Here is a 25,275-nt window from a genome sequence, read left to right as displayed (position 1 = left end):
AGCAGTTTAGCCACGCCCATTCACAGTTAAGTTTAAGGACTGTTTCAGCCTGGAACGCCTATTGAAGGAGGCAGAATACAGGGCAGCCAATCAGAAAAGAAATAACTTGCATATATCTATCTATCTATCTATCTATCTATATATATATATATATATATATATATATATATATATATATATATATATATATATATATATATATATATATATATATATACACAGTCTTAAAGGTAGAGCCTTTTGTTATTGTAAGGAATTACGAGACGTTGAGAAACAGTCATGTATAGATTAATTATGACTCTTTTTGGTATAGAAACCCACACTAGCCTCATAAATGGATCCCAGAGAAGAATGTGGGCCCAACTTGCCGTGTTTCAAGGCATGCAGTTTGCATGATGCTAACTAGTGTGATATAAGCTTTCAGTACTTGTTAGCTGCATTAGTCTTGTAGCTCCATTGCTAATGCTAAAGAAGTGAACTTCAGACACCAAACATGACTTCGCTGTAAACCAGTGCAGCACTGCAGTCCTCCATGGCTCCAGCTGGAGAACCCCAGCTCTATGAGGGGCTTGTTGGCTGTTGCAGGTCAGGGGTCAACCCTTCGTTAATGCTGTCCAGTATCTGGGCATGCGAACAGTCCACTAGCCTGAAGGCCTCCATAAACTCATTGATGTCGATGCTGCCGTCCTTGTTGAAGTCAATGCTGAGGGCCAGGTCAGAGATGGCCTTATCGCTGATTTCCATTTTCAGGTGAGAGCTCAGCAGCTTCCACGTCTGTCGGAACTCCTCAAATGAGATGAGACCTAGAAGGAGGAATGAATCGTTAAGACTTTTGAATTTGCCCAGAAGTGTAATCGCTGCAATTTAGCTACATCCTTTTATCACACGAAATACAACTGGACCAAATTGTCAATGCACATTTTGATAAATCAAACTTTAAAGTTCCCACCAACCCCCCTTTCTTTACATTAAAGGAGCATTCCAGCCTAGTTCAATATGTAAGTTTTCATGCTGTGTTATATCCCTCGGCCTCATTGGTTTGACAGAATTCACAATTTCATATTTTCATGTTTTCCTTAACGTTCTCTCGCTAGGAAACTCAGAATGCAGTACGCAAATACATTCCACAACCATTGGGAATCCCCATGGTGTCAACCTATCCTAACTGCTAGCCCAGCTGCTAAGCCATAGGCTAATAAATACTGTCAAGCTAACATTCATGTAGCTCTTACCTCATTGTTGAACATGTCATAAAGAAAACAGTAATTCCTTATTTTTGCCCTAAATGGAAACCAGAGACATTTATTTACCTTTTCAGCAAAAGAAAATGAGCCAAACTGAGGTAACATATCTAGATAGATACTGTAGCTACTGCCTTCACACGCATATGAACTTGAGTGACATCACATTCTTAATCCATAGGATTTAATATGATGTCGGCCCACCCTTTGCAGCTATAACAGCTTTAACTCTTCTCGGAAGGCTTTCCACAAGGTTTAGGATTGTGTTTATGGGAATTTTTGACTGTTCTTCCGGAAGTGCATGGCTCACAATCTCCACTCTAATTCATCCCAAAGGTGTTCTATCAGGTTGAGGTCAGGACTCTGTGCAGGCCAGTCAAGTTCTTCCACACCAAACTGGCTCATTCATGTCTTTATGGACCTGCTTTGTGCACTGGTGCGCAGTCATGTTGGAACAGGAAGGGGCCGTCCCCAAACTGTTACCACAAAGTTGGGAGAATGAAATTGTCCTGAATCTCTTGGTGCTGAAGCATTGAGTTCCTTTCACTGGAACTAAGGGACTGAGCCCAACTCCTGCTAAACAACCCCACACCATAATCCCCCCTCCACCAAACTTTACGCTTGGCACAATGCAGTCAGACAAGTACCGTTCTCCTGGCAACCACCAAACCCAGACTCATCCATCAGATTGCCAGACGGAGACGTGTGATTCGTCACTCCAGAGAACACAGGTGGCATCCTATCATGGTACCACGCTGGAATTCACTGAGCTCCTGAGAGCGACCCATTCTTTCACTAATGTCTGTAGAAGCAGTCTGCAGGCCTAGGGGCTTGGCTTTATACACCTGTGGCCATGGAAGTGACTGGAACACCTGAATTCAATGATTTGGATGGGTGAGTGAATACTTTTGGAAATATAGTGTATGTACATTTACATGTATGTGTGTGTTGGCCAGAGAGTGTCCCTTTAAGAAGTTTTTTTTTTATATATATGATGTGAAGCTTAGGGCTGCATAATATATTGTTTAAACTTCTTTATAACAACTCTGGCCGTCACAAGCATATTACAGTAATATTCAATATGAAAACGAGTCTATAACCAAACCAGTTGTTTGGGTAAACTGGGAAAAACCATGAATGCCTTCATTTATAGAAATGTTTCTCGTAAAAACCTTAAATATTGCAATATGACTTTAATTGCAGAGAAGTTCCCCATGTGTTGTTTTCACCTGGGGTGGTACATACTACTCAGTTTATTCAGTTTCTATTCAGCTTATTTTGGTTATGTGGGTATTACACTGACTTATCTCAGTGTTAAGAATAGTATACACAAGCCTTTTCCACAATTATGGTACTCAGGGTCAGACAGATTAATGGGAAGGTGAAGTGAGTCAGAGCTGATCTCCTTACCGGAGTGATCCGTGTCTATAATTCTGAAGATGGTCTCCAGATTGGAGTGGTGCCGGTACATGGTTTCCAGCAGCCCCGTATGAGCCAGCTGGTGAGAGTGAAGACAGAAAGAATTTAACTCAAGTTTGTTATACATTAAAAATCATATAGAATCACTCAAAGAACTGTTTAGTGTTTTTTTTACATAATCTTGTACGTCATAATAATTACATAATTGAATGAGTAAGATATACACACAGTTAATTCAGAGTGGTTTGGTGTGAAATGCTCCATTACAGAGAAACTTAGAGTCAGAATTGTTCACAGTGGTGGTGACCGGGAAAAAAGTTTAATGTCTTAGAGAAAGTTATTTAACTAAATTGGGCAGTTGTGGGCTGGAGGTTAGGGAACTGGCTCTGTGACCAGAAGGTTGCCGGTTCGATCCCCATTGCCGACAGTCCATGACTGAGGTGTCCTTGAGCAAGACACCTAACCCCCAATTGCTCGGGTGCCGTGGATAGGGCTGCACACCGCTCTGGGCAAGTGTGCTCGCTGCCCCCTAGTGTGTATGTGGTGTTTCACTTCACAGATGGGTTGAATGTGGAGGTGGAATTTCCCCGTTTGTGGGATTAAAAAAGTATCGCTTAACTTACCAGTAAGATGCCTGAAGCATTCTTTTAAAATAGTTTTGAGAAGGTTTTGGCATAAAATGTGCTTTTTACAATGAGGCAAAATAGACCCTATAGAAAACATTTTTTTGCAGATTTACAACTATTTTACCCTCATGAGCATTTTATTTAAAAAATAAGACACGTGTAGGTTCACTGGTGGTTATGGATAGTAAATCAAATGTCCAAAATATTTGTGTTGTAATCATGGCAACCCTTGGTTCCTGTCACCACTATTGTAAAGAAATAGTCTCTACAATAAATAATTTCGCACCAAACCATTCTGAATGACTGTTTACACCCACCTCCTTGTTGGGGTCCATGAGGGCGAGCTCTCTGAACCAGTCGTTATAGTTGATCATGCCTTCCTGTGTGCTACATCCCACCAGCTGTGACCGCAGGACTCTCCAGGGCAGGCCCAGATGCAGCACTGTTTCCGTGGCAACAGCCCAGCGCTCCATCGAGATCACACCTGAGATGAACACAGGCGGTAAGCTGTGAGTTTGGCAGTAGTTAGTGTTAAACGCTTCACCACCAGCTTAAACGGAGCAGAACAAGCCAATCAAAACAAGCGATTTCAAGACTTTATTTAGCAGAAGAACTACTTTTATTAATGTCGGCTTAAATGTCAGCTGATACTGTGATACCACAATAGTTTGGCAAAGATGTCTTTTTAATAATGCCTAGTACCAAGTGGTCCTATAAGGTACACTCTTAAAAAGGTGCTTCTTCAAGGGCTCTTTAGTAAAGAAAATGTTTCTATATAGGACTTTGAACAGTCAAAGAACCCTTCTGTGGTTGTTTGATGGAGAATGTGCTGTGTGGTTCTATATAGAACCTTTTGGAAAAGGGCTCTATATAGCACCAAAAAGGGTTTTCTATTGTTACTATGTCAAGCTTGTTACAGTAGAACACTTTTTTTGTGCTTTTTGAAAAGTGTTTTTTACAGTGCCAAATAACAGGTTCCACTATTGTTAAAGGCCAGAGAAAAGTACCTATATAGTACCCTTTTTTGGTACTATATAGAACCCTTTTTGCTAAGAGTATATATGTTTCTAATAAAGTGGCCAGTGGAAATACAAAGCAGGCACATAAATAAGATGGTTCGTGAAAGGCACTGGCTCTGTGTTAAAGTATAAGTTGTGTATAGAACCATTTCATGTTTAAATGCTTCTTCAGAATGATGGAGAGCGGGTTCTATATAGAACCTTTTTAAAGGGTTCTGCTATTGTTACATGCTTGACATTGTAACATCAAATTATTACAAAATCTAAACAGTCGCCCTGACTTGCACCAGGAACAGAGATAATAAAAAATTATTTCAACTTATTAGAATGCCCAATCAAAACCGGTAGTTACCTGTGTGCTCTGGGTCATACTCCTCAAAGGCGCTGATGAGGTCAGACTTGTGTGCAAAGAGTTGTTCTCTCAGGGCTCGTAGAGCAGAGCGCTCTGTCCGACCAACACTGCAGAAACACAAGACACACTTAACTAATTGCATATATAGACTTTCCCTATTTACTGTTATGCACATATTCTACGCCTGGTATGGCTTCTACATAAGCCATCTCTGTGTATATACACTGATCAGGCATAACATTATGACCACCTCCTTGTTTTTACACTCAATGTCCATTTTATCAGCTAAACTTACTGTATAGCTGCACTTTGTAGTTCTACAGTTACAGACTGTAGTCCATCTGTTTCTCTGATACTTTGTTAGCCCCTTTTACCCTGTTCCTCAGTGGTCAAGACCCCATGGACCGTCACAGAGCAGGTACTATTTGGGTGATGGATCATTCTCAGCACTGCAGTAACACTGATGTGGTAGTGGTGTGTTAGTGTGTGTTGTGACTTGTAAATGTAAAGTCAGAGACGACAGCTCATCTGCTGCTGCACAGTTTGTGTTGGTCGTCCTCTAGTCCTTCATCAGCGCTCACAGGATGCTGCCCACAGGACGCTGTTGGCTGGATATTTTTGGTTGATGGACTATTCTCAGTCCAGCAGTGACACTGGGGTGTTTATAAACTCCAGCAGCACTGCTGTGTCTGATCCACTCAGACCAGCGCAACACACACTAACACACCACCACCACCAGTGTTACTACAGTGCTGAGAATGAACCACCCAAATAGTACCTGCTGTGTGAGGGTTCATGAGGGTCCTTCAAGTGAACCCTTTGAATCCTGGGCCACAAGTAGCCAATTGTTTCATAAGGTGTTTGATAAGCACCCAGGGAGATGCTGGATACCAAAGATGCAGCTTGCCTCTTTTTAATGATTAGAAATGAAAAAGACAACTAGTTCTTTTTAATAGGTCAAATTTAATTGGGTCCGAGAAGTGGATTTAATGTTGCACAAAGCAGATTAAGACAAATCAACAGAGAGAGAGGGGATGACCTCACCTCTGAAAAGTGTATAAAAACATAGAACTTTGAACATTGTATTCACATTTGGTTTCCAGAGACCTCATGCCCGAGCAATGCCTTGTGCTGAGTTAGAATAAAGACTGAGGCCATTTTTTCTCTCTTTCAAACTAAACCCAGGGTCTGAAGTCTTTTTTTTGACATGAAATAGATTCATTTACGTGCAGGTAAATTGTAAGATTGTGAGATTAACTTAATTCCATGTCTTAATTGATTGGGTTTTCTTGAGACACGACACAAGCGTGAGCTAAAGGGATACAAAGACCCCCCCCCCCCCCCCCAGCATTGGTCTGTGAAGCAGTGGATGAGTTGGAGCGATCCAGAACTGACCATCCAAAATCAGTACCTGACCTCACTAATGCTCAATCAGATCCTCACACCAGTGTTCAACATCTAGTGTAAAGCCTTTCCAGAAGATTAGATGCTGGTGTGGCAGCACAAACTCGCTACTAAGACCCTTCAATTCAGAAGTAACTCTTGGGTCTACAAAGTTTTGGACATGTAGTGTAAATTGAAAAGCTGCCGTTTATATTGTGTGAAACTTTCATGATGTTAATGGACCAATAGACATTCATTGGAAGAAAGTCATATGTTATCTCTTTTCGTGTGAGCATATGTGTGAATGTTCACCTCTGCCTCAGTGTGAGTTCTCTGGTGGATCTACTGGCTTGGTACTGGACGACGTGTGGATTGAGGTCTGGCCCCAGCCTGATGTAAGCTCCTCTGTTGCTGCCCACCTCATAGTAGTTAGATGCAGAGAAGATGGTCAACACCTGTACACATAATAATCAAAATACTCTACTGTGCTGTTGCCTATTTATTAAATACCATGTAGGTGCACAATTACTGACTGTAGTCCATCTGATGCTGCACAGTTTAGCAGCTCCCCCCCCCCTCTACCCCATAAATCATTGGAAAATACCACCACTGGAGCACCATTGACCAGATATTATTTGAGTGGTGGTTCATTCTCAGCAAAGCAGTGGCACTGACATGGTAGTATGTGTAGCGCTGGTATGAGTGTATCAGGTACAGCAGTGTTTCTGGAGTTACACTCACTGTGTAACTCACTGGCCAGTTTATCAGAAACCCCTCCCTTATAGTTCTACCTTGTAGTACATATCTCAAAAGCCAGCATCTCTGATGGTATGGGGGGTGTTAGTGCCCATGGCATGGGTAACTTGCACATCTGTGAAGGCACCATTAATGCTGAAATGTACATACAGGTTTTGGAGCAACATCTGCTGCCATCCAAGCAACGTCTTTTTCAGGGACGTCCCTGCTTATTTCAGCAAGACAGCGCCAAGCCACATTCTGCATGTGTTACAATAGCGTGGCTTCATAGTAAAAGACTGCGGATACTAGACTGGCCTGCCTGCGGTCCAGATCTGTCTCCCATCGAAAATGTGTGGCGCATTATGAAGCGCAAAATACGACGACGGAGACCCCCGGACTGTTGAGCAACTGAAGTTGTACATCAAGCAAGAATGGGAAAGAATTCCACCTACAAAGCTTCAACAATTAGTGTCCTCAGTTCCCAAACGCTTATTGAGTGTTGTTAAAAGGAAAGGTGATGTAACACAGTGGTAAACACGCCCCTGTCCCAACTTCTTTGGAACGTGTTGCAGGCATCAAATTCACGATGAGTGAATATTTGCCAAAAAATCCATTTGAACATTAAATATCTTGTATTTGTAGTGTATTCAATTGAATATAGGTTGAAAAGGATTTGCAAATCATCGTATTCTGTTTTTATTTGTTTTACACAACGTCCCAACTTCAATGGAATTGGGGTTGTACAAGATATAGTGGGTCCTGTGGGAATCCACAGGAGTGCACACCTCTACTGCCCTTCTTTACACTGAGTCGACAACTCAGCACTATGGGTCTGAAAGGATGCGTTTAGTCTTAAGTTGGTTGATCAGTTTATGAAGTAATCAAACACACAGAGGTGTAAAATTCAGGTCCAGAAAGTAAAAATCCTTCCCAGGATTTTGTACCAACTGCCTGGACAGCTCTGCTGGTGGTTTTATCTAACAAGAGGCCAGGCCGTTGGAACAAAATCCTGGGAAGGATTTTTACTTTCTGGACCTGAATTTTACACCTCTGTGTGTTTGATTACTTCATAAACTGATCAACCAACTTAAGACTGAACTTTGGAGGTGTGAAAAATATTCCCCCTGATTTTGTTGAAAAACTGAAAAAAATTATTTTCCCCAAAAAGAATGCAATCCATGTTATATTACTAATGTTATATTATATTATATTTAGTAGTTGAGGCTTCTGTGCAATTTTCTGTTAAATATGTATTTTCCTGACACTGAAAAATGAATGAACTTTTGAGTGGAAGGTAAATAAAAGGGCATGGTTTCTGACATTTTCACAGTGCTCTGTATAGTAGATGATTCTGACAGAATGGCCAAGGATTGTAGGTAGAAGGTTGATAAGACTATATTGTTGCCAATAGATGCTCAATATTGCCAATATTACATTGTGCAGCATTATGTTAATTTCTAATATGATCCTTTTTAACAGATTGCAGATTTGTCTCAATGGCATAATTTATTCACAGCCAGAACATTAATTAATACTGAAGACACTCAAGAGAACAGTTTCACTGCTCCACAGCACTTTATACCCTGCTAGTCCACACTTGGCATTGGGCATTATGACCTTAGGCTCATGAGCCTCCCATTCTATTGGTCAGTGCTTTTCTATTGAGCTTATATAAGATTTTTGTGTGCAACCGAGTGCAGTGGGTGCACCTGAAAGTAGTTGAATTCAGCATTTAGAAGGGATGTCTGGATACTTTTGGATGCATTGTATACGTGTATGTATGTATGTATGTATGTATGTATGGGGGGGATTAGGGGGGATGCCTGACCTTTCGGTTGTGACAAAACTCATAGCCATCTTGTTTGCACTCGTGTGATCGGATGAGTAGACACAAGTTGTGGCGGTTAAGCACTTCCTGTGTCACGTCTGGCCCCCAGTAACAACCGCCCCCTCGCACTTCATTCGGGATGCAGCCATCCTGCAGCATCGGGTCACTCCACAGCATGTCCACTATCTGCAGGGCAAAAGATGGGAACGTGTGTTGTGAGGATTAAACAATATATCATTTGTTATTTGTTACAGCCATAATATACAGCAGTTAGTTCCGGTCACGCGAGCTGATTGGTTGAGAGGCATTCTAACTGTATTTTACCATAACATCACAGGTTTTCAACAAACATCACTCTGCTGAGATGCCATTGCTAAGCAACGACTCTGACGGCTGTAGGAGACGCTCAAGCCATTTGAACGTTTTTACTTCTTATTTTGCCACAAACAGAAACGGACACTTTTAAGATTACATTTGACCGACAGCTGATTTGGTCCAACTCTGAAGACGAGACGACACTAAATTCCCACACTGTCGTCACCACTGAGCAGCTTTTCAGTCGGCAGCTGTGACAGAAGAACAGCTGAACAACCTGGAATCAGCCAGAAATTAACCCAACACCATTCGCCAGACAAAATGGGCTGTAAGATGCTTTACAGACTGGCTGGAACCAAACAACATTAATATTGATCTAGCAAAAACATTACAAAACTGAGCTAAACCTGATATTGCGGTGGTTTTATGGCTCGGTCCGATTTGGTGAGACTGTGTGTTTGGCGAATGGTATTGGGTTAATTCCAGGCTAATTCCAGGTTGTTTAGTTTTCTGTCACAGCTTCCAACTGAAAAGTTTTCTCAGTGGTGATGACAGTTTGGTAATTTAGTGTAAGGACCTAGAGAACAAACTGCTGGCTGTGCAGTGAATGAGCAGAGTTCGTTATTCTGATGTAGCAACAAGCTGCTTGTTGGAACTATAATTTGGTGGAAGGAATTTCTAACATTAAAACATATTAAATGCCACATTTCACAAAAACAAACTCCCTCTCCTGTTCCACTGCTTTAAAATTGTCCTTTGCAATATTGAGTCAGGCGAAGTATTCACACACCATTTGTCATTTAATAAACTTCAGTGCATACATCCACTAACATTTTAAACACATTGTCTTTAGACTTCGTATTTAGAAAAGTATGTATACATAACCATAAACAAAACTGAAATTCAGAAACTACATTAAAATATGTATGTACACATTACATAAATGTTACATAAAAATAAAGTAGATAAAAATAAATCAGGTTCTGCAAAAAAGTCTTGTGCAACTTAGACAAGGTGTCATTTTGAAAGATCTGGCTGCTGGTTGGGAAGATTTTATGCTACCAATCAAAGGTGAAAGTAAAGAAACTTCCTAAGGTTCTTAGGGAGAACATTAATAAACAACTGAATCAAAATGGAAATCTACTGATGAGACAAAAATAAAATTCTTTGGAAAAATTTAGCTCATCATGTTTGGAGAAAGAAGGCTTGCGCGTGTGAAAAAAAAGTGAAGTATGAAGGTGGGAGCATCATGACATGGAGCTGCTTTATTGTAATTAATTTAAAGGAAACATGTTTAGAGCCATTTCCCAGTAGATATTAGAGGACCATTTCTACAATAATATAGTATATTACCTTAAAAAATGCTTGATGTAAATATTTTTATATCTACATTTCACAAGCATGGAAATTGTTCCTCCACATATTTGTGCATTCTAAATTGCACCAAAATATTTTAATCAAATCTTGGTGAAATTATATATTTCATGATGAATTGTTCCTAAAACATCATAATCATATCGAAACAAGGTCTGAGATTTACACCCATGAATAGTGAATCTTTTGGCTTTTTCTTGTTGCGGTGAGCTGAGTGATTGTTTTATTTATAGCTGTACCTGTTTCCACTCTTCGGCGTCCGTCTCCAGCACTTCCCCGGAGTCCGGGTCTGAATCTGAGGAGATCGGGTCATGTATCCTCTCGTAGGATGCACTGAGCCCCGCCCACCTCCTCCTCTCCCGGAGCTCTTCCTCCACGTTGGGGCTGGTGCGGATGCTGTAGGCCTGCAGGGAGCGCCGCTGGAGCTCATGCCGAGCGGTCGCAGGGTTGCTGTGGGTCAGAGAGCGGACTCTCCTCCGTCCGGCAGCACTGTAGCGGTCCCCTTCTCCATCTGAGTACTGGCCACCTGGACCTTTTGACTTCACAGCTTGCCGGCACTTTGGGGGCCTGAGAGCTGAGACATACTACAGGAGGACAAAGGTCAACATGGCCAGAAGAGTGCTTGTCTTAGGAGTGTAAAAATGCATCAGTTAGATGACAGCAATTCAGCTGCATTGATTTGGGAATGTTAGAATCAATTACAGTGATATTCAATAGTATCTTAAAATATTTTTTGAGTTTGTTTTTATTGTCTAATGTATAAAGCTTTATTGGAGTTAAATTTGTGCATTATTAAAAATACTTCTGGCCCACTGGCACATACACTTCTGTTAAAAAGTTTCAATTCACTGTTTTTAATCATGTAAAACAAGTTTTATTGCAGGTACATGTGAAGGGTTTTTTCCATGATATACGTTGTTGGGAGTGGGCTTTAGATATACAAGAAATATCAATGCTTTATTATAATTAACACTACCTTTATTGGAGAAATAAACTGAGTTTTACATCACTTGTTATTTCCAAAACTGTTACAAATGGACAAACAGCCTTTTGGAATATAATCCTCAATGAATACATTGATTCTACTATGATGTAAATATTTTATGGGTAAAAATGAAGGAATATCTGATGATGATGATGATAATAAATTAGAATGAACTTACATCAGAGTTCATATTCAGAAGGCCACATTTATGAAACGTTGTGACCAAATCTTGCAGGTCAAATATCTATTTACAGTAATTTCATATCAGGAAATTACTATAAACAGATAACTGTGGTTTACCACATCATAACTTCTCATTGTTCACAAAATAATTTCAATTGTGAATAAACCATCAGTTTTGGTGTCTAGTGTATAACATTTCAATCTACACTGTATGTTACCAAATAAGTATTATTAATTTGACGAGTGCTTCCAAATTTTTAATTGTATACATGTAAAAATTGCCAGGACCAAGTGAACTCATTCATTCTTTGTGTTCAACTGGACACAAATGAGCATCAAGAGATAATTTAACACTGATCTTGGTTTGCAGACAGCTGGAGCCCTTGTTGAGGGATCAGATCAGATCCCATTAGATTAAAGAGGTTTGTTTGGAAAACCTTACTCTGTTTCGTTCCAGTTTGGCAATAAGTTTGAGGTCAGTAGTGTCTGAGATTCCACCATGCAGAATCAGCACTTTCTGGTCGATCACAGTTGCCAGGGGCAACCAGCTGAAGATCTTCTGGAGTAACTTTAATATCTTCTTTCCGTGAAGCTGCAACATGATCCAGGATTTACAGTCAGAAAAAATACAACAAATTAAGACTTTAATTAAGTTTTTGTAAACTACCCTCAAGCTTACTGACTGATAAAATATTAAACTGGCTGAGAACAGTGCAATCAACACAATCCAATAGTGGTGAAGGGGAATTCCATCCAGTCCAAATCTGCATAATTAAATGGTTCTGATGTAAACAGAGTCATTCTGAGTGGTGTGAAATTCTCCGCTCTAGATAAACTTACTGGGTCAGAATTTTTCACAGTGGTGGTGAGAGGAATCAAACGTCCACCTCTAAAAGCTCCCTTACAGAAAATGATCACATGAAATACACTGCCTGATGCCTGAGACATTGTTTTATGATAGTTTTTAGAAGATGTGTTGTAGACATCATGACCCCTGGTTCTTATCACCACCACTGTAAGGAAATCTGAGTCAGTACGTTTTTACAATGAACTATTTCACATCAAACCACTTGGAGTGACCTTGTTTACATCTCAGTGCTAAAAGTTAGAAAACTCTTTGGAAATCCTCTTTAACTCTCAATACTAAATTACTAACCAACTGTATTTCAGAGTTCAGTTCAGCTTATGAAATCAGGGTGTTCTGCTACATGTGCAGTAGCATTAGGAACATCCAGATCCAGGAGAGATTTACCAGGAGTGAACAGCATAAAGGCTAACCCTGCCACCTTCCATGAAGCAGACTTGGGGTTAATTTCCGTCCCAAGCAAGCAAGCAATTTTCTCACCCCCTACATTTTACACAGAGTGCAGGTTAATTTGAGGAATCTAAAGGATGACAGTTGTAGAAGAGGAGACTGTGGGGTGCTCCTTGATCAACTTGCAGTGCTTTTAGACAGAATAAGCTTGATATCAAATTATATTAACTGCAATTGTATACATATTTGGGCAAAAGTATTGGGACACACCTCTTAGTCACTGAATTCAGGTGTTTCATTCAGTCCCATGGCCACATGTGTATAAAATCAAGCACCTAGCCAGGCAGTCTGCCTGTACAATCTCTGAAAAATGTGTTGCTCTAAATCCTAATGATTCAGCAAACCAAGACAGTTTGGACAATTCCTCACTTCCAACTTGATGGGAACAGTTTGGACAATGTCCATTTCTGTTCCAGCATAACTGAACCTCAATGCACAAAGAAAGCTCCATAAAGGCCTGGCTGGGTGAGTTTGGTGTGGAAGAACTCAACTGGCCCTCAAGAAACCCTGAACTAAACCCCATCAAACACCTTTGGGATGAACTAGAATGGAGATTGTGAGCCAGACCCTCTCGTCCAACATCAGTGTCCTCACAAAGGTTATTCTGGAGGAATGGGCAAAAAACCCCACAGAAACTCTAAAATCTGTAGAAAGCTTCTCAGAAGAGTGGAAGCTGTTAGAGCTGCAAAGGGGGACCAACTCCATATTAATGCCTTCATAAAATTAATAGAATTCATAAAAGCTCCAGTAGGTGTAATGTGAAGTTGTCTCAATACTTTTGTCCATATAGTGGATATACTACTAATTTGTAGTAGTAATCACTGATTTATAATAACTAGTGGAGTAACTGAATGCGCTGCCTTGAATTTGCGTAACTGTCAAGCTACATGGAAAATTATGTTGCATGCAACTCACAGCATGCAACTAGTTGCATGAAAATGTCAATGCATAAAGCCAGCCTAACACTACATCTACCGAACCCCTTTTTCTGTTATGTGATTGAAATTGTAAGTTGCCTTGAAGAAAAGATGCACCAAATGCATACATATAAATGTCAATTCTCCCTCCAGACCTTGTAAAGATACAAAACAGGAGCAGGGTAGGTATTTCTGCCTTTCCAGTAATATTGCCTGTCAATCTCTATCCACAGCCTCAGTACTGGAATTAAACAGTACCTCATGCAACCTCACATGAATATCTGTAGTACAAGTTCCAGAATTGGCTATGCTAGACTAGCTACTGTCAGCTGGCGAAAGGTAAACAACACTAAGTGGATGTGATAAATTTAGACATTCAGTAAAGGGTAATCTGCAATCTGTGGTGTTAGCAGCTGCTGCTAATGCTCCTGTGAAATCTAAACCCAAATATGACTCACTCTGTCTGTCTGTCTCTCTGAAGGCTGGTTCTCTACGGGGTCACTGCAGTGGTTATTTAAGGAAGACTGAGCCTCTCTTGGACAGGGAAAGGCCGTCTAATCCACTGTAATCTCACGGGTGAGAGTAAGCGACCCAAATTACACTCAGAGTTAGCCAGGTGGGCACGGGCCAGCTTAAGGGTGTGCGCAGGAAAGCCGTCATTGTTGAGAAGATGCAGGTGTTATCCCTCTGCTGGAAGCTTGAGAAATGCATGATTCATTTGCCAGGCATGTGAGGAAGACTGTAGTAAATAAGACACTCACCCTGTACTTCCCGAGAACCTCCTTGGTGAAGCCATACCTGAAACCAGCAAGAGAGACAAAGGTCTACAATCAGACTTTTTGCTATGATATACAAGATTGCAGATCAAAATAAATAATGATGTATATGTCTCTAATTTGGTGTGCTAAGTAATAATGATCCATGGAGTGCTTAAAGGGCCCATATCCTACAGTTTTCCTATAGTTTCCACCCAAGGGCCACTTTAGTGTGATTTTACCACCAACATAATTCACTTTTACGTGGCCATTTTCCAACCACTCCTTATCACTTACTCTTAAAGAAGATGGGCATTTATTTATTTATTTACATTTATATACTGATGTATGTAAATGACCTTTATTCTGATTGGCTGTGCCTAATTCAAAAAAGCAATCCAAGCTGAAACACTCCGTATAACCCATAGCGTACTTTAACAATGTCTTCATACTACATTAGATGTATTACTTTAAGGAAAGCACAACCATCATGTAAGACCTTCAAGTCTCTGACGCTATAATTTTACAGTTCTAATGTCCTGCCTGTTTGAAACAAACAGAGAAATTCTGTGGAAAGTGCAAATTCTAAACTTTCATTCTATTCCACATATGTATCTGTAAGTAGACAAGGAATTACAGGAGGTGGACAAAATAATGGAAACATTACATAAAATACTTTTCATTTCATCATCAGCACCCACCATAGAGGTACACGTTGTAGGTGTACAGTTACAGACTGTAGCCCATCTGTTAATGCACAGTTTATCAGTACCCTCTACCTTTAATCAGTCAATCAATCAATCAACCTTTATTTAATCTCGGAGAACATTGAGGACGACCCTCATTTACGATGTTGCTGAGTCGATACAGACCAAGGGACTGATAATGTGTAAGAATGTGTAGCTTGTTTATCAGTGGATAGGGACTACCAGTGGACCACCACTGACCAAACGTTAATTAACTGACATGGGAGTGCTGAGTGCAAAGTTTTTCAGGCACAGCAATGTTACAGGATTTTCCACTGTATACACTCACTGGACATTTTATAGATATAGATACCCCTATTACAGGACACACTTTTATAGATATAGATACCCCTATTACAGGACACACTTTATAGGTAAGGGGCGTCCAAACTTTTTTTTCAGTGGGGTCATTTGGACACCTGAGGGTCAGTCATTCTTTGGCAAAATATTATTCATAATTTAAACAAATATTAAGCATATTAATTGTGTAAAACATTGACATATCATTTATTAAACTTAATTTTCTCTGCTAAAAAGTGAGACCAGGAGAGCTTCCAGCTGCTTCAGTTTCTCTGCCCTGTCATCCCATGAATATTAATCATAATGTTTATGCTTTGTTTCACAATGCCTTTTGACATTTAATAATTTACAGTCTCTTGATTTATGAGGAACATCCAACTGCTATGACCCTCGAAGAAAAAGTATACTTATTTCCGCCCCTCTTGAAATTTGTGGTTTTCATTGTTACCTTTTCATTTTTGGCTGTGGTCATGACTAATTGTCATTCAGTAAATTAATCTGCTGATCTTGTCACAGAAAAAAGACTCCAACACTAACTTAGTCAACATACTGTTTATTTACAGTACTGCTACTGATATCAAGTGAAAGGAGAAATGTACTGACTGGCCACCTATAAAGCATTGTAAAAGAGAAGCCCATGGGTCACTTAAAATTGGTTTGTGGGCCACATCCTCAACCTCACAAATTAAAATCAAGCTGAGAAAAGGAGACGGACACATCAAGGAAAAAAGCTGAACAATGGACTGACCACTCCAGAGTCCAGACCTCAACACCACTGAATGTGTTTGGATTACATCAGAAAATTATCAATCAACTTCTAAGACTGAACTTTGGAGGTATGAAAAAATTTCCCTGTAAATTTTCTTTGAAAAGCTGAAAGCGAGTCTTCTAAAAAGAATGGAAGCTGTTAAAAAAGGTAAAGAGTGGACATGCTAAACACTGGAAATATTGATATTATATTAAGTTGTTGAGGCTTCTGTATAATTTTCTGATAAATATTTTTTCGCTTTTTAAAAAATCCAAGTTTCCAGACATTGAAAAATGAATAACCTCTATCTCATGACCATTTTGACTGGACATTAAATAAAGGGTGATCTCTGACTTTTGTACAGTAATGTAAATCATTATATAACTAATTCCTTTTAACTATCACAGAAAGCAGTATGTGATAATTCTATATTTCTATGAGTTTAATTATTTTCCCTTGTTGAGAGAGCGACTCAACCTGCAACCTGCACGACCTGTAAGTACCTCAGATTCACAATGTGGTCTTCGTGGTTTCCCCTGTTGAGGTGAACATCATTTGGGTACACCAGCTGGAAAGCAAACAGGATCAGCAGAATCTCTATGGAGTCTTTCCCTCGATCCACAAAATCTCCATTGAAGACATATGGAGTCTCCACTGATGGTAAGCCGTTCTAGAGGCACATGAGATGGTTAGACTTGGAAAAAAATCCAACGACAATGACAATGAGTTATTAACATATCCTGAAAATACTTACTTTATAAAATACCAGTAGGAGATCTTCAAGATGTCCATGCAGATCTCCTGTATGGATAAAAGTTAACACAAAGAAACAACCATGCGTTCTGGAGTTTCCAAGAAAGTGCCACAGCATTAATTTAAGTGATACTTTTTTTAATCCCACAACCAGGGAAATTCCACCTCCGCATTCAACCCATCCGTGAAGTGAAACACCACATACACGTTAGTGAATACACACACACTAGGGGGGCAGTGAGCACACTTGCCCGGAGCGGTGGGCAGCCCCATCTACGGTGCCCGGGGAGCAATTGGGGGTTAGGTGTCTTGCTCAAGGACACCTCAGTCATGGACTGTTGGTGCTGGGGATCGAACCTCAGTCATTAAGAAGTATCACTTTAAACATCTGTAGAAGTTTATGAAACTTAAAGTGGCATTTTGACTAGCATTCAGTATAGAATTAGTTGTGCAATGCCATATAGTGTAGTGCAGCCTTCACCCTCATCAGTTTCACAGAATTCACAAACTTGTATTCTTTGTGTTCTTGCCAATCAGTGTTCTCTCACTGTACACTCGTAATATATGGGTCTTTAATGGTTCTTTAGTAAAGGAAATCATTCTGTATAGAACCATCAACTCTTAAAGAATCCTTTGCATGATTCAAATGGACATGATTAAAGGGTTCTATGCATGGTGAAAGGGTTCTTCAGATTGATGGCAAATGTGTTGTAGTTGATTCTATACAGAATCCTTTTGAAAAGGGTTTTGTATAGCACCTAAAAAGGGTTCTGCTATTGTTATGATATCAAGTTTGTAAAAATAGAAGAAGCCTTTTTGGTGTCATATAAAACGCTTTTGAAAAAGGTTCTATATAGAACCATATACAACACACATGTTTTCTAAGATGCTTATCTTTCTAGGTCACAGGGAGAGCCTATCCCGGCAGTCAGTGGGCAGAAGACAAGAAACACCCTCCACCAGTCCATCACAGGACAGACATACACACACACACACACACACACTCACACACACTCTAATCAGCCTGACTGCATGTCTTTGGGATGCTGGTCACCTGGCAAGGAACTGAACCCAGGCCCTTCTTGCTGTAAGGCGACAGTGCTACCCACTGTGTCACCATGCCGCCCATATAATAAAATGGTTCCATTTTCTTTACTAAAGAACCTTAAAAGACTCTTTACTAAGAGTCTTTACTATGATGGAAAAAATGCACTGACATATAGGGTAATAGATACAGACGTGATATTTGGCTTACAAGCAGTAACATTATATATGTGGCTTCCTTCGGCAATAGCCAGCTAACAGAAAAAACTCAAACAGCCCTTCATCAAAATTTTGCTGCAAAGTAGGTATAATATTTCAAAAGTCCCTCCCACCTTCAAGATACATAATCAGAAAGAGGGTTTCCTAATCTTTAAACAAGAAAATCTCTGAAGACTACTGCAGCACCTCTGTAGGACGTGAGTAGGCATGTTTTCAACAGATATAAAGATTAGTGTATTTTTCATTTTGGCCAAAGTGTCGCTTTTACATGCACTGTAATAATGGCTCGTCAATTCAACGCAAAAGTGACTTCATGTGGTAACAAGTGAATGAACAAGTTTTATTCAACCTAAATACACACACACACACACACACACCTATTAAACCGCTTCTCCTTCTGGGTCACAGGAGCCTATCCCAGCTGTCATTGGCCGAAAGGCAGGACACACCCTGGACAGGTCGCCAGTTCATCACAGAGCAGACAGACAGACATAGACATTCTCTCACACAACGGCCTGACTGCATGTCTTTGGATTGTGGGAGGAAACCAGAGAACCCGGAGGAAACCACGCAGACATGGGGAGAACATGCAACTCCACACAGAAGTCGTCTGGCTGGGGACTCGAACCCAGGCCCTCCTTGCTGTGAGGCAACAACGTGACCCACCATGCCACCCCCTAAATAAACACTTTGAATGAAATTTTCTTTCACTCAATTTAGTTTTTGAGTTGAACGAAACAAGTTGTTTATTTCTGCATGAAGTGTGTTTTTAGGTTGAACTGATGAGCCATTTCTTACAGTAGCCATCATCAGTGAAAAGAAAGAAGACTGATCCCACTGTATAACAATATAGTAAAAAGTTCAGCGTACCATAAAAATGTGACCTAATTAGATTTTAAATGGTTTAATTAACTGAGGAAAAGCATTCTGTTGTGCTCTAATCCCTTTCCTGGTAAATCCTCTCTTCTCCTCTTACCGCAGATGGTGATCTCCTTGCTGTGGCAAGTGGACACCTCAGTGATGTTTGGCAAGACCCTCAGCAGTCTCCAGGTTTCCCCGAGGAGCTGCAGGACAAATCGCGCATGGAGCTGCTACTGGGAGGAATACAACACACCAGAGAAGACAGACATGGAGCCAGCAGGACATGTAGACGAGGACCTCTAGATGTTCTGATTCCTATGTTGTATGATTCACACTCTAAAATACTGGTCATCGTTTGCCTTGTTTTTCATGGATATAAGCCACATTAACAACATCTGAATATTTGACATCACAGAACCTACTTCTTTGTGTTTGAATGCCTCCACCAGCTCAGTGATGTTGCTCACAGTCAGTGGAAAAGTGAGGTGGGGCCCAGCGTATGTGTCTGGCACCTCAATGCTCTTGTAGCAGAAGTACGGCTCCCATTCTACATCCTGGAAAACCTCATTCTCTCGGAATATGTGGGAGATAAGGTTCCCTGAGAGCAAGATTGAGGTGTGGGAGAGTGGAAGTGAGATTTATATAAATAAACATACATGTGGATGTTTTCACCAAATCGGTTCAAAGTCTGAGTACTCTATAACTTAATCATGTTTATTTTATTAAAATAAATGATTGAACATTTATTTTATCACTACCAAAACATTGTAACACTAACAAAACTTTTCAGTAGTAAAATCATAATACGTTCAATTAAAACATAAAAAGTTTACTTAACAGCAGAAAATATGTGTTTAGGTAGTGACAGTTCTTAGTGTTCCACACTGATTTTCAGACTTTGGAATATATTTACTTAAAAAATGGGATCTAACTGCTCATCATGTGGCCATGAGGGACAGGGATGCAGCCTCACTCCCTGCTCTAAAATGCAGGGGCGTGCCTAAAATAAGACTCCACCTACAGTCTAAAACTTTGGTAGTGACATGAAAACCTAGAAGAGCATTTTTTTTTATCAATTAAACTTAATTTTACACTCCCAGATCTGTAAATTTAGGGGTTATGGTTTGGGACAAACACCTCTCAATAGAAAATACCCTATAAATGGTGATTCTGTATATATTTAGCCTATTACTATTTCTATTAATACCTTGGGTTTAGATACATCATAACACAATCCTTCTAAATATCTGAGCTCTGAATATTTCATTGTTTTTTTATTATTCTTTTACTGTTGGATGGAATTTGATCTACACTAAACTTTTTATTTATTAATTTATTAATATTTGTCATTTCCAGTCAAAATTACCACATAAAGTACAAGTTATTCATTTTTCAGTGTAAGGAAAAAAGCAGAAAGCGTTACACAGAAAGTTACACAGAGGCCTCGATAACTAAATATAATATACTGGTTTTCAGTGTTCAGTGTGTCTCTCTTCACCTTTATTCCAGCTTCCATTCTTTTCAGGAGACTCACTTTCAGGTCCTCAAAGAATCTGCAGACACACCTCCAAAGTTCAGTCTTAGAAGCTGGTTGATGATTTTCTGAAGTAATCAAACACATTCTGTGGTGTTGAGGTATGGACTCTGGGGTGGTCAGTCCATTGTTCAGCCTCTTTGTTTGATGTGTCCATCTCCTTTTCTCAGTGAGGTTCTTCTTGATCAGCTACACGTCCTTTCAGACCCACAGCGCTGAGTGGTCTTCTCACAGTGGAAGGATGGACAGAAACACCTGTGGATGTTTTCAGATCTGGAGCAGCTTGATTTTCTCCTCTCTCTCAAAGATGTTTATCTAATGGGGGCAGTTTTGGTGTCTTTCAGGTTTTCCAGGTGGTTGTTATAGGTCTCAATTTTTCTATAGCTTTTAATCAATTTAACTCAAGTTTTGGAAAATCCTGTTTTTCAGTTATTTCACTTTCTTATTTTAGCTCCTCAGAAACACCTCCTGAAACATGAATAACTTGTACTTAATGGCTGTTTTGAATGGAAACAGTTAAGGAAACAGTCTGTGTGGCTCTAACTTCACATGTTTATTCCATTTGAAAACATTATTCACTGCAACTCAAAATACACGACACATATGTAAATAGGGTTTTTTAAAGAGTGTTTCAAAGAGTATAAAGCTCTTACTTTCACTGCTTGCTGGAGTGAAGTGATCCATGAGGAAGCCAAAGAAGTTGTAGAGCTGAGAAAGAAAGAAGGAGATCCAACGTTACACAAATGATTCATCTCAGATAAGAGGAAGATTGCTGTTTGGTTTTGCTGTGAATATTTTTAGTGAAGTCAAAATGCACAAATCAAATTAGCATTATTATCCTTTTTCAATACAATAATATTGAAAAATGAAATAATACATAAACTAATAATATAAATCCTTAATTTAAGTAATTAGCACTTTTCATCTTAGGGACATAATTTTCCATTTTTCATAAGTGTATATGATGCAATAAAGCCACAATATTCTAGGCATATGCATGCTTAAACAACTATAAACCAGTCAATATGCTGAAGGCTTTTTTTCATTTTTACCGTTTTCTACATTTTATAATAAGTGTGATGGTGTCACAGCATAACACAAAACAGTTACGGAATTCTGTATTGGCAGAAAAATGTATGTTTTTTACATTTTAAATGTTTGCTTTGAAAAGAAAAATGGGCATACACTATTCCTGTTTCCGTATCTAAATAAATTTCACAAATTCTTATTACAATGAAACCTGAAAAACATACAATTCATGCAAAAACATTGTAGCACCTCTGGCCAAATTATAGATTTGAAGAAGAAAAGAAGTAAACATGACCTCTACAGAAAGCTTTCATAAAAATCACAGTGTACAAAGGCGTTTTGTAGCAAGGCAGGAGTCTTTTTGTTCTTGTTTTAGGAACGTTCACCCATTCTTCCCTGCAAAGTGCTTTTACTTCATGCACAGCATATTCTTTCACAGCATGTCTAAGATCTACCCAGAGACTTTCAACAATTTTTCAAGCCAGGAGACTGTGAGAGCCATTCCAGCAGCATAATACATCACAGCATAATAGATCCACCCCTATGCTTAATAGTTGGCAAGGTGTTCCTTTCATCAAATTCTGCTTGTTTTTTTCTCTGCACATAAATTCGGTGAGTTCCATTTTACTTCATCAGTCCACTGCACTTGTTTTCAAAATGCCTGTGACTTATCTAGATGTTATTTTGCACACTTCAGATGCTGACTTTTGTGTTCAGGTTGCAGATAATCATGCAAATCATGGTTGTGGAAGCGAAAAGTAAGATGTAAAATGCAGATTTCTCCTTTGTGAGATGATGTCTTGACTGACTCACCTTGATCTGGTCCTGCTGTCCTGCATACTCTATGGACTGGAAAATGTTCCACGTGCAGCGGCGCCTCATCTCCAGCCGTGCCACGTACTGCCGATACCAGCGCTGGATCAGCAGGGCCGAGCGCATCGCTGTCCACCGGTCAGTGGTGGAGGGGAAAGAGTCTAGGGTCAGTCTGAGATTGTGTCTGAGTCTGTGGTTTCAGTTCAAGTGGGAAACGGAAAGAGGCTGATTGGACTCATCTGAGTTGCTGAATGTTTTTTTTGTTTGTTTGTCTATGCTGTATTTGTTAACCTGAAGAAATTGCAACTTAAATGAGTCAAAGCAGTGGTCACATTGCCAGGATCCTCAGTCAGTAGAATACACTACATTTGTTGTCCTTGAAATTAAAGAATAAAATCTAACCTAAGATGAATGCTTATATTACACTATATACATTCAGCTACACTAACCTCTAATTAAATCTACTCACCTGTTGCCACTTCAGAGAACATAATATGAATAATATAAATATTAGACACATATAATCATAATATGTCAATGTTACTTAATTCAACAATTGATTTACTGTTTTATAAGCATTTTGAATTACCTGGAACTGGGACATTTGCTAAAGAGGAGGAGAAAAAAAAGAAATATCAGTTATTAGGAAGGAGCAAAAATATAGTGGATGCATTTATGGAATTTATGGTGTTTTTACAGTAGATTAAGAAATTATTAATAAATTATGTGGGTTCAAATAGCAGTAATAATAATAATAATAATAATAATAATGTGTTTATATCAAAACCTCTAAACGTTTACGATATGTGTTCAGATTGAGTACCTTTGTCACATTTTTTCAGCTGTAGCTTGTGGTTCTGGTTGTGCTGAGTGGGTTTAGCAGATCCACATCCCATCTCCTTCTGAGTCTTCACCTTGAACAGTGAATACAGATCAGTATTTACTCAGTCACTCTTTTTTAGTCTTACATACACGTGAATGGAAAGAACAGCATCAATTAAAAACACCCTGTTGTTTACCTTCTACTAACGTAACTCAGCCGTACTCAGAGCCAAAGGTGTGTCCATAATCTCATATGCCAAACACGACTAAGCATGAGCTCCTCAATGAGAGCCTTGTAGCCAATAATCTGGGATTATCAATACCCCACCTACTTTTTAGAGCTCCCTGATTGGTCGTAGGCCCCATTCTCTTGTTTTCTAGAATGAATGACATTCTTAACTGAGAGCACAATTCGACAAATGATGGTGCGCCAACACACACCATTCGATTAGCAGTAACTGGAGGTCCTGCTGTAACAACTGGCTACTCATTAAGCCACTGATGTCCATATATGAGAATTGCTCCTGGTTCTCAGAGCATGCCTGAGGACAAATCTGAAGAAAATGCTCAAATTGATCAGTTCATCTGTCTAAAACATGAGATTTATCACTTAATGTGTTATTAAACTCCATAATTTGGCCACACAGGACAGATTTTTCACAAATCCAATGGAAATTCCATCTTGATGCTGAATAAAGGTATGTACTTTTAGATGTTCTTCTAAGACATAACTATAAAAACAAAACATCATTGCTTTAGACCAATCAGACATTCTGCACTATACTCAGTTGAGTAGTGGGACATGAGTAAGTGGGACATGAGTGAAAGCTGTCTAAAGGACTGGACCGAAGACAGTCGACAGCTGACACTCTTAATACTCACCAAGCCGCGTTTTCTCAAAATCCCGCCATGTCAGCAGAAATCCCAGATGGCTTTGAAGACATGAGATGTCCTGCTGCACAAGGATAGAAAAGTGGACCTGCGCATCATAACCAGAAGTAGAGAGTGCTCCTTTCCTCACAGTCTGATAAAGCTGGAGCTGAAGCTGAAGCTGCACACCTCTGGGACCTCTGTTAAAACCTCAGTCATTCTGCTGTGAAGCCTGCGGCCCTTACGCTCCTCAGCTTCCTGGCAGTGATGAATGTCTTTCACAGCCCCGTGACCAGTTAATCAAAACAACAACTAACAAGCAGATTAGGATTAGCTATAGCTGACTGTCAGCCTGAATAGATAGGTCAGAATTGTGGCAGAGGGGCAACAAGTGGCCAGCTCCCCCAGGTTAGGTGTTCATACTGCTTCAAGGATATAGGGGGCAGGTTTGCTAATGTTTTGTCAAGATTTACTAAATAAGCCAGACTCTACATTATTATTAAAGGGGAATTCCACAGATTTTTCCAAATTCCTTTATCATACAGTGTTTGAGGTGTAAACAGCATCATTCAGAGTGGTTTTGTGTGAAATTGTTCATTATAGAAACTTAGATTTCTCTTCTGTCCTTGAGCAAGACACCTAACCCCCAATTGCTCCCTGGGTGCCGTGGATAGGGTTGCCCACTGCTCCGGGCAAGTGTGCTCACTGCCCCCTAGTGTGTGTGTGCTCACTAGTGTGTGTATGCGGTGTTTCACTTCACGGATGGGTTAAATGCGGAGGTGAAATTTCCCCGTTGGTGGGATTAAAAAATGTCTATTAATTTTATAATGGGAAATGGTGTTCTACAGGAAACTAGTGGTCTCTATTGGAAACCAGTTAGTCAATTCCAACTAGCAAGCAAAACCGTTATGTTTTAATTTCATGGTCCTTTTTCAGCAGGGTTGTGATACAGTTTGGGCTTAAAATGTATTTTAATTCATTTATTCAAATCCACTGTTGGTGGAGAGATACATGTAGGGCGTTGTGAGGAAGTAGTCCCCAAAGAAGATAAGATAAGATAATCCTTTATTAGTCCTACAGTGGGGA

The 25,275-nt window shown here is 39.8% G+C and overlaps 1 protein-coding gene across 1 annotated transcript; it reads right to left on the bottom strand.

The window, feature by feature from the left end:
- Positions 1–229: 229 nt before the first annotated feature.
- Positions 230–23,581, bottom strand: LOC108436596 (serine/threonine-protein phosphatase with EF-hands 2-like). The gene is made up of 19 exons (XM_017713193.2): positions 23,517–23,581; positions 23,321–23,411; positions 23,087–23,104; positions 22,967–22,975; positions 22,498–22,625; positions 21,309–21,363; positions 19,544–19,719; positions 19,237–19,351; positions 16,999–17,045; positions 16,748–16,914; positions 14,457–14,493; positions 11,906–12,055; positions 10,535–10,879; positions 8,607–8,792; positions 6,353–6,495; positions 4,658–4,764; positions 3,604–3,770; positions 2,652–2,739; positions 230–803 (listed from the first exon to the last, which is right to left on the bottom strand). The coding sequence occupies exons 2-19, from the start codon at positions 23,391–23,393 to the stop codon at positions 559–561; spliced, it is 2,256 nt and encodes a 751-aa protein (XP_017568682.2). The 5' UTR covers positions 23,394–23,411; positions 23,517–23,581; the 3' UTR covers positions 230–558.
- Between the last annotated feature and the right edge of the window lie 1,694 nt (positions 23,582–25,275).

The sequence above is a fragment of the Pygocentrus nattereri genome, chromosome 16 (assembly GCF_015220715.1).
Source record: "Pygocentrus nattereri isolate fPygNat1 chromosome 16, fPygNat1.pri, whole genome shotgun sequence".
NCBI lineage: Eukaryota > Metazoa > Chordata > Actinopteri > Characiformes > Serrasalmidae > Pygocentrus > Pygocentrus nattereri.
The sequence above is the reverse complement of the archived record's forward strand: the minus strand, read 5'-3'. Positions and strand labels throughout refer to the sequence as shown.

Excerpts from the sequence above, each read along its gene's own strand:
- LOC108436596 (XM_017713193.2), bottom strand. The coding sequence starts at position 23,393 with ATGGGATGTGGATCTGCTAAACCCACTCAGCACAACCAGAACCACAAG. Across the intron at positions 8,793-10,534 it reads ACGCCGAAGAGTGGAAACAG|ATAGTGGACATGCTGTGGAG; the intron begins GTACAGCTATAA and ends TTTGCCCTGCAG. Across the intron at positions 2,740-3,603 it reads TCATGGACCCCAACAAGGAG|CTGGCTCATACGGGGCTGCT; the intron begins GTGGGTGTAAAC and ends CACTCTCACCAG.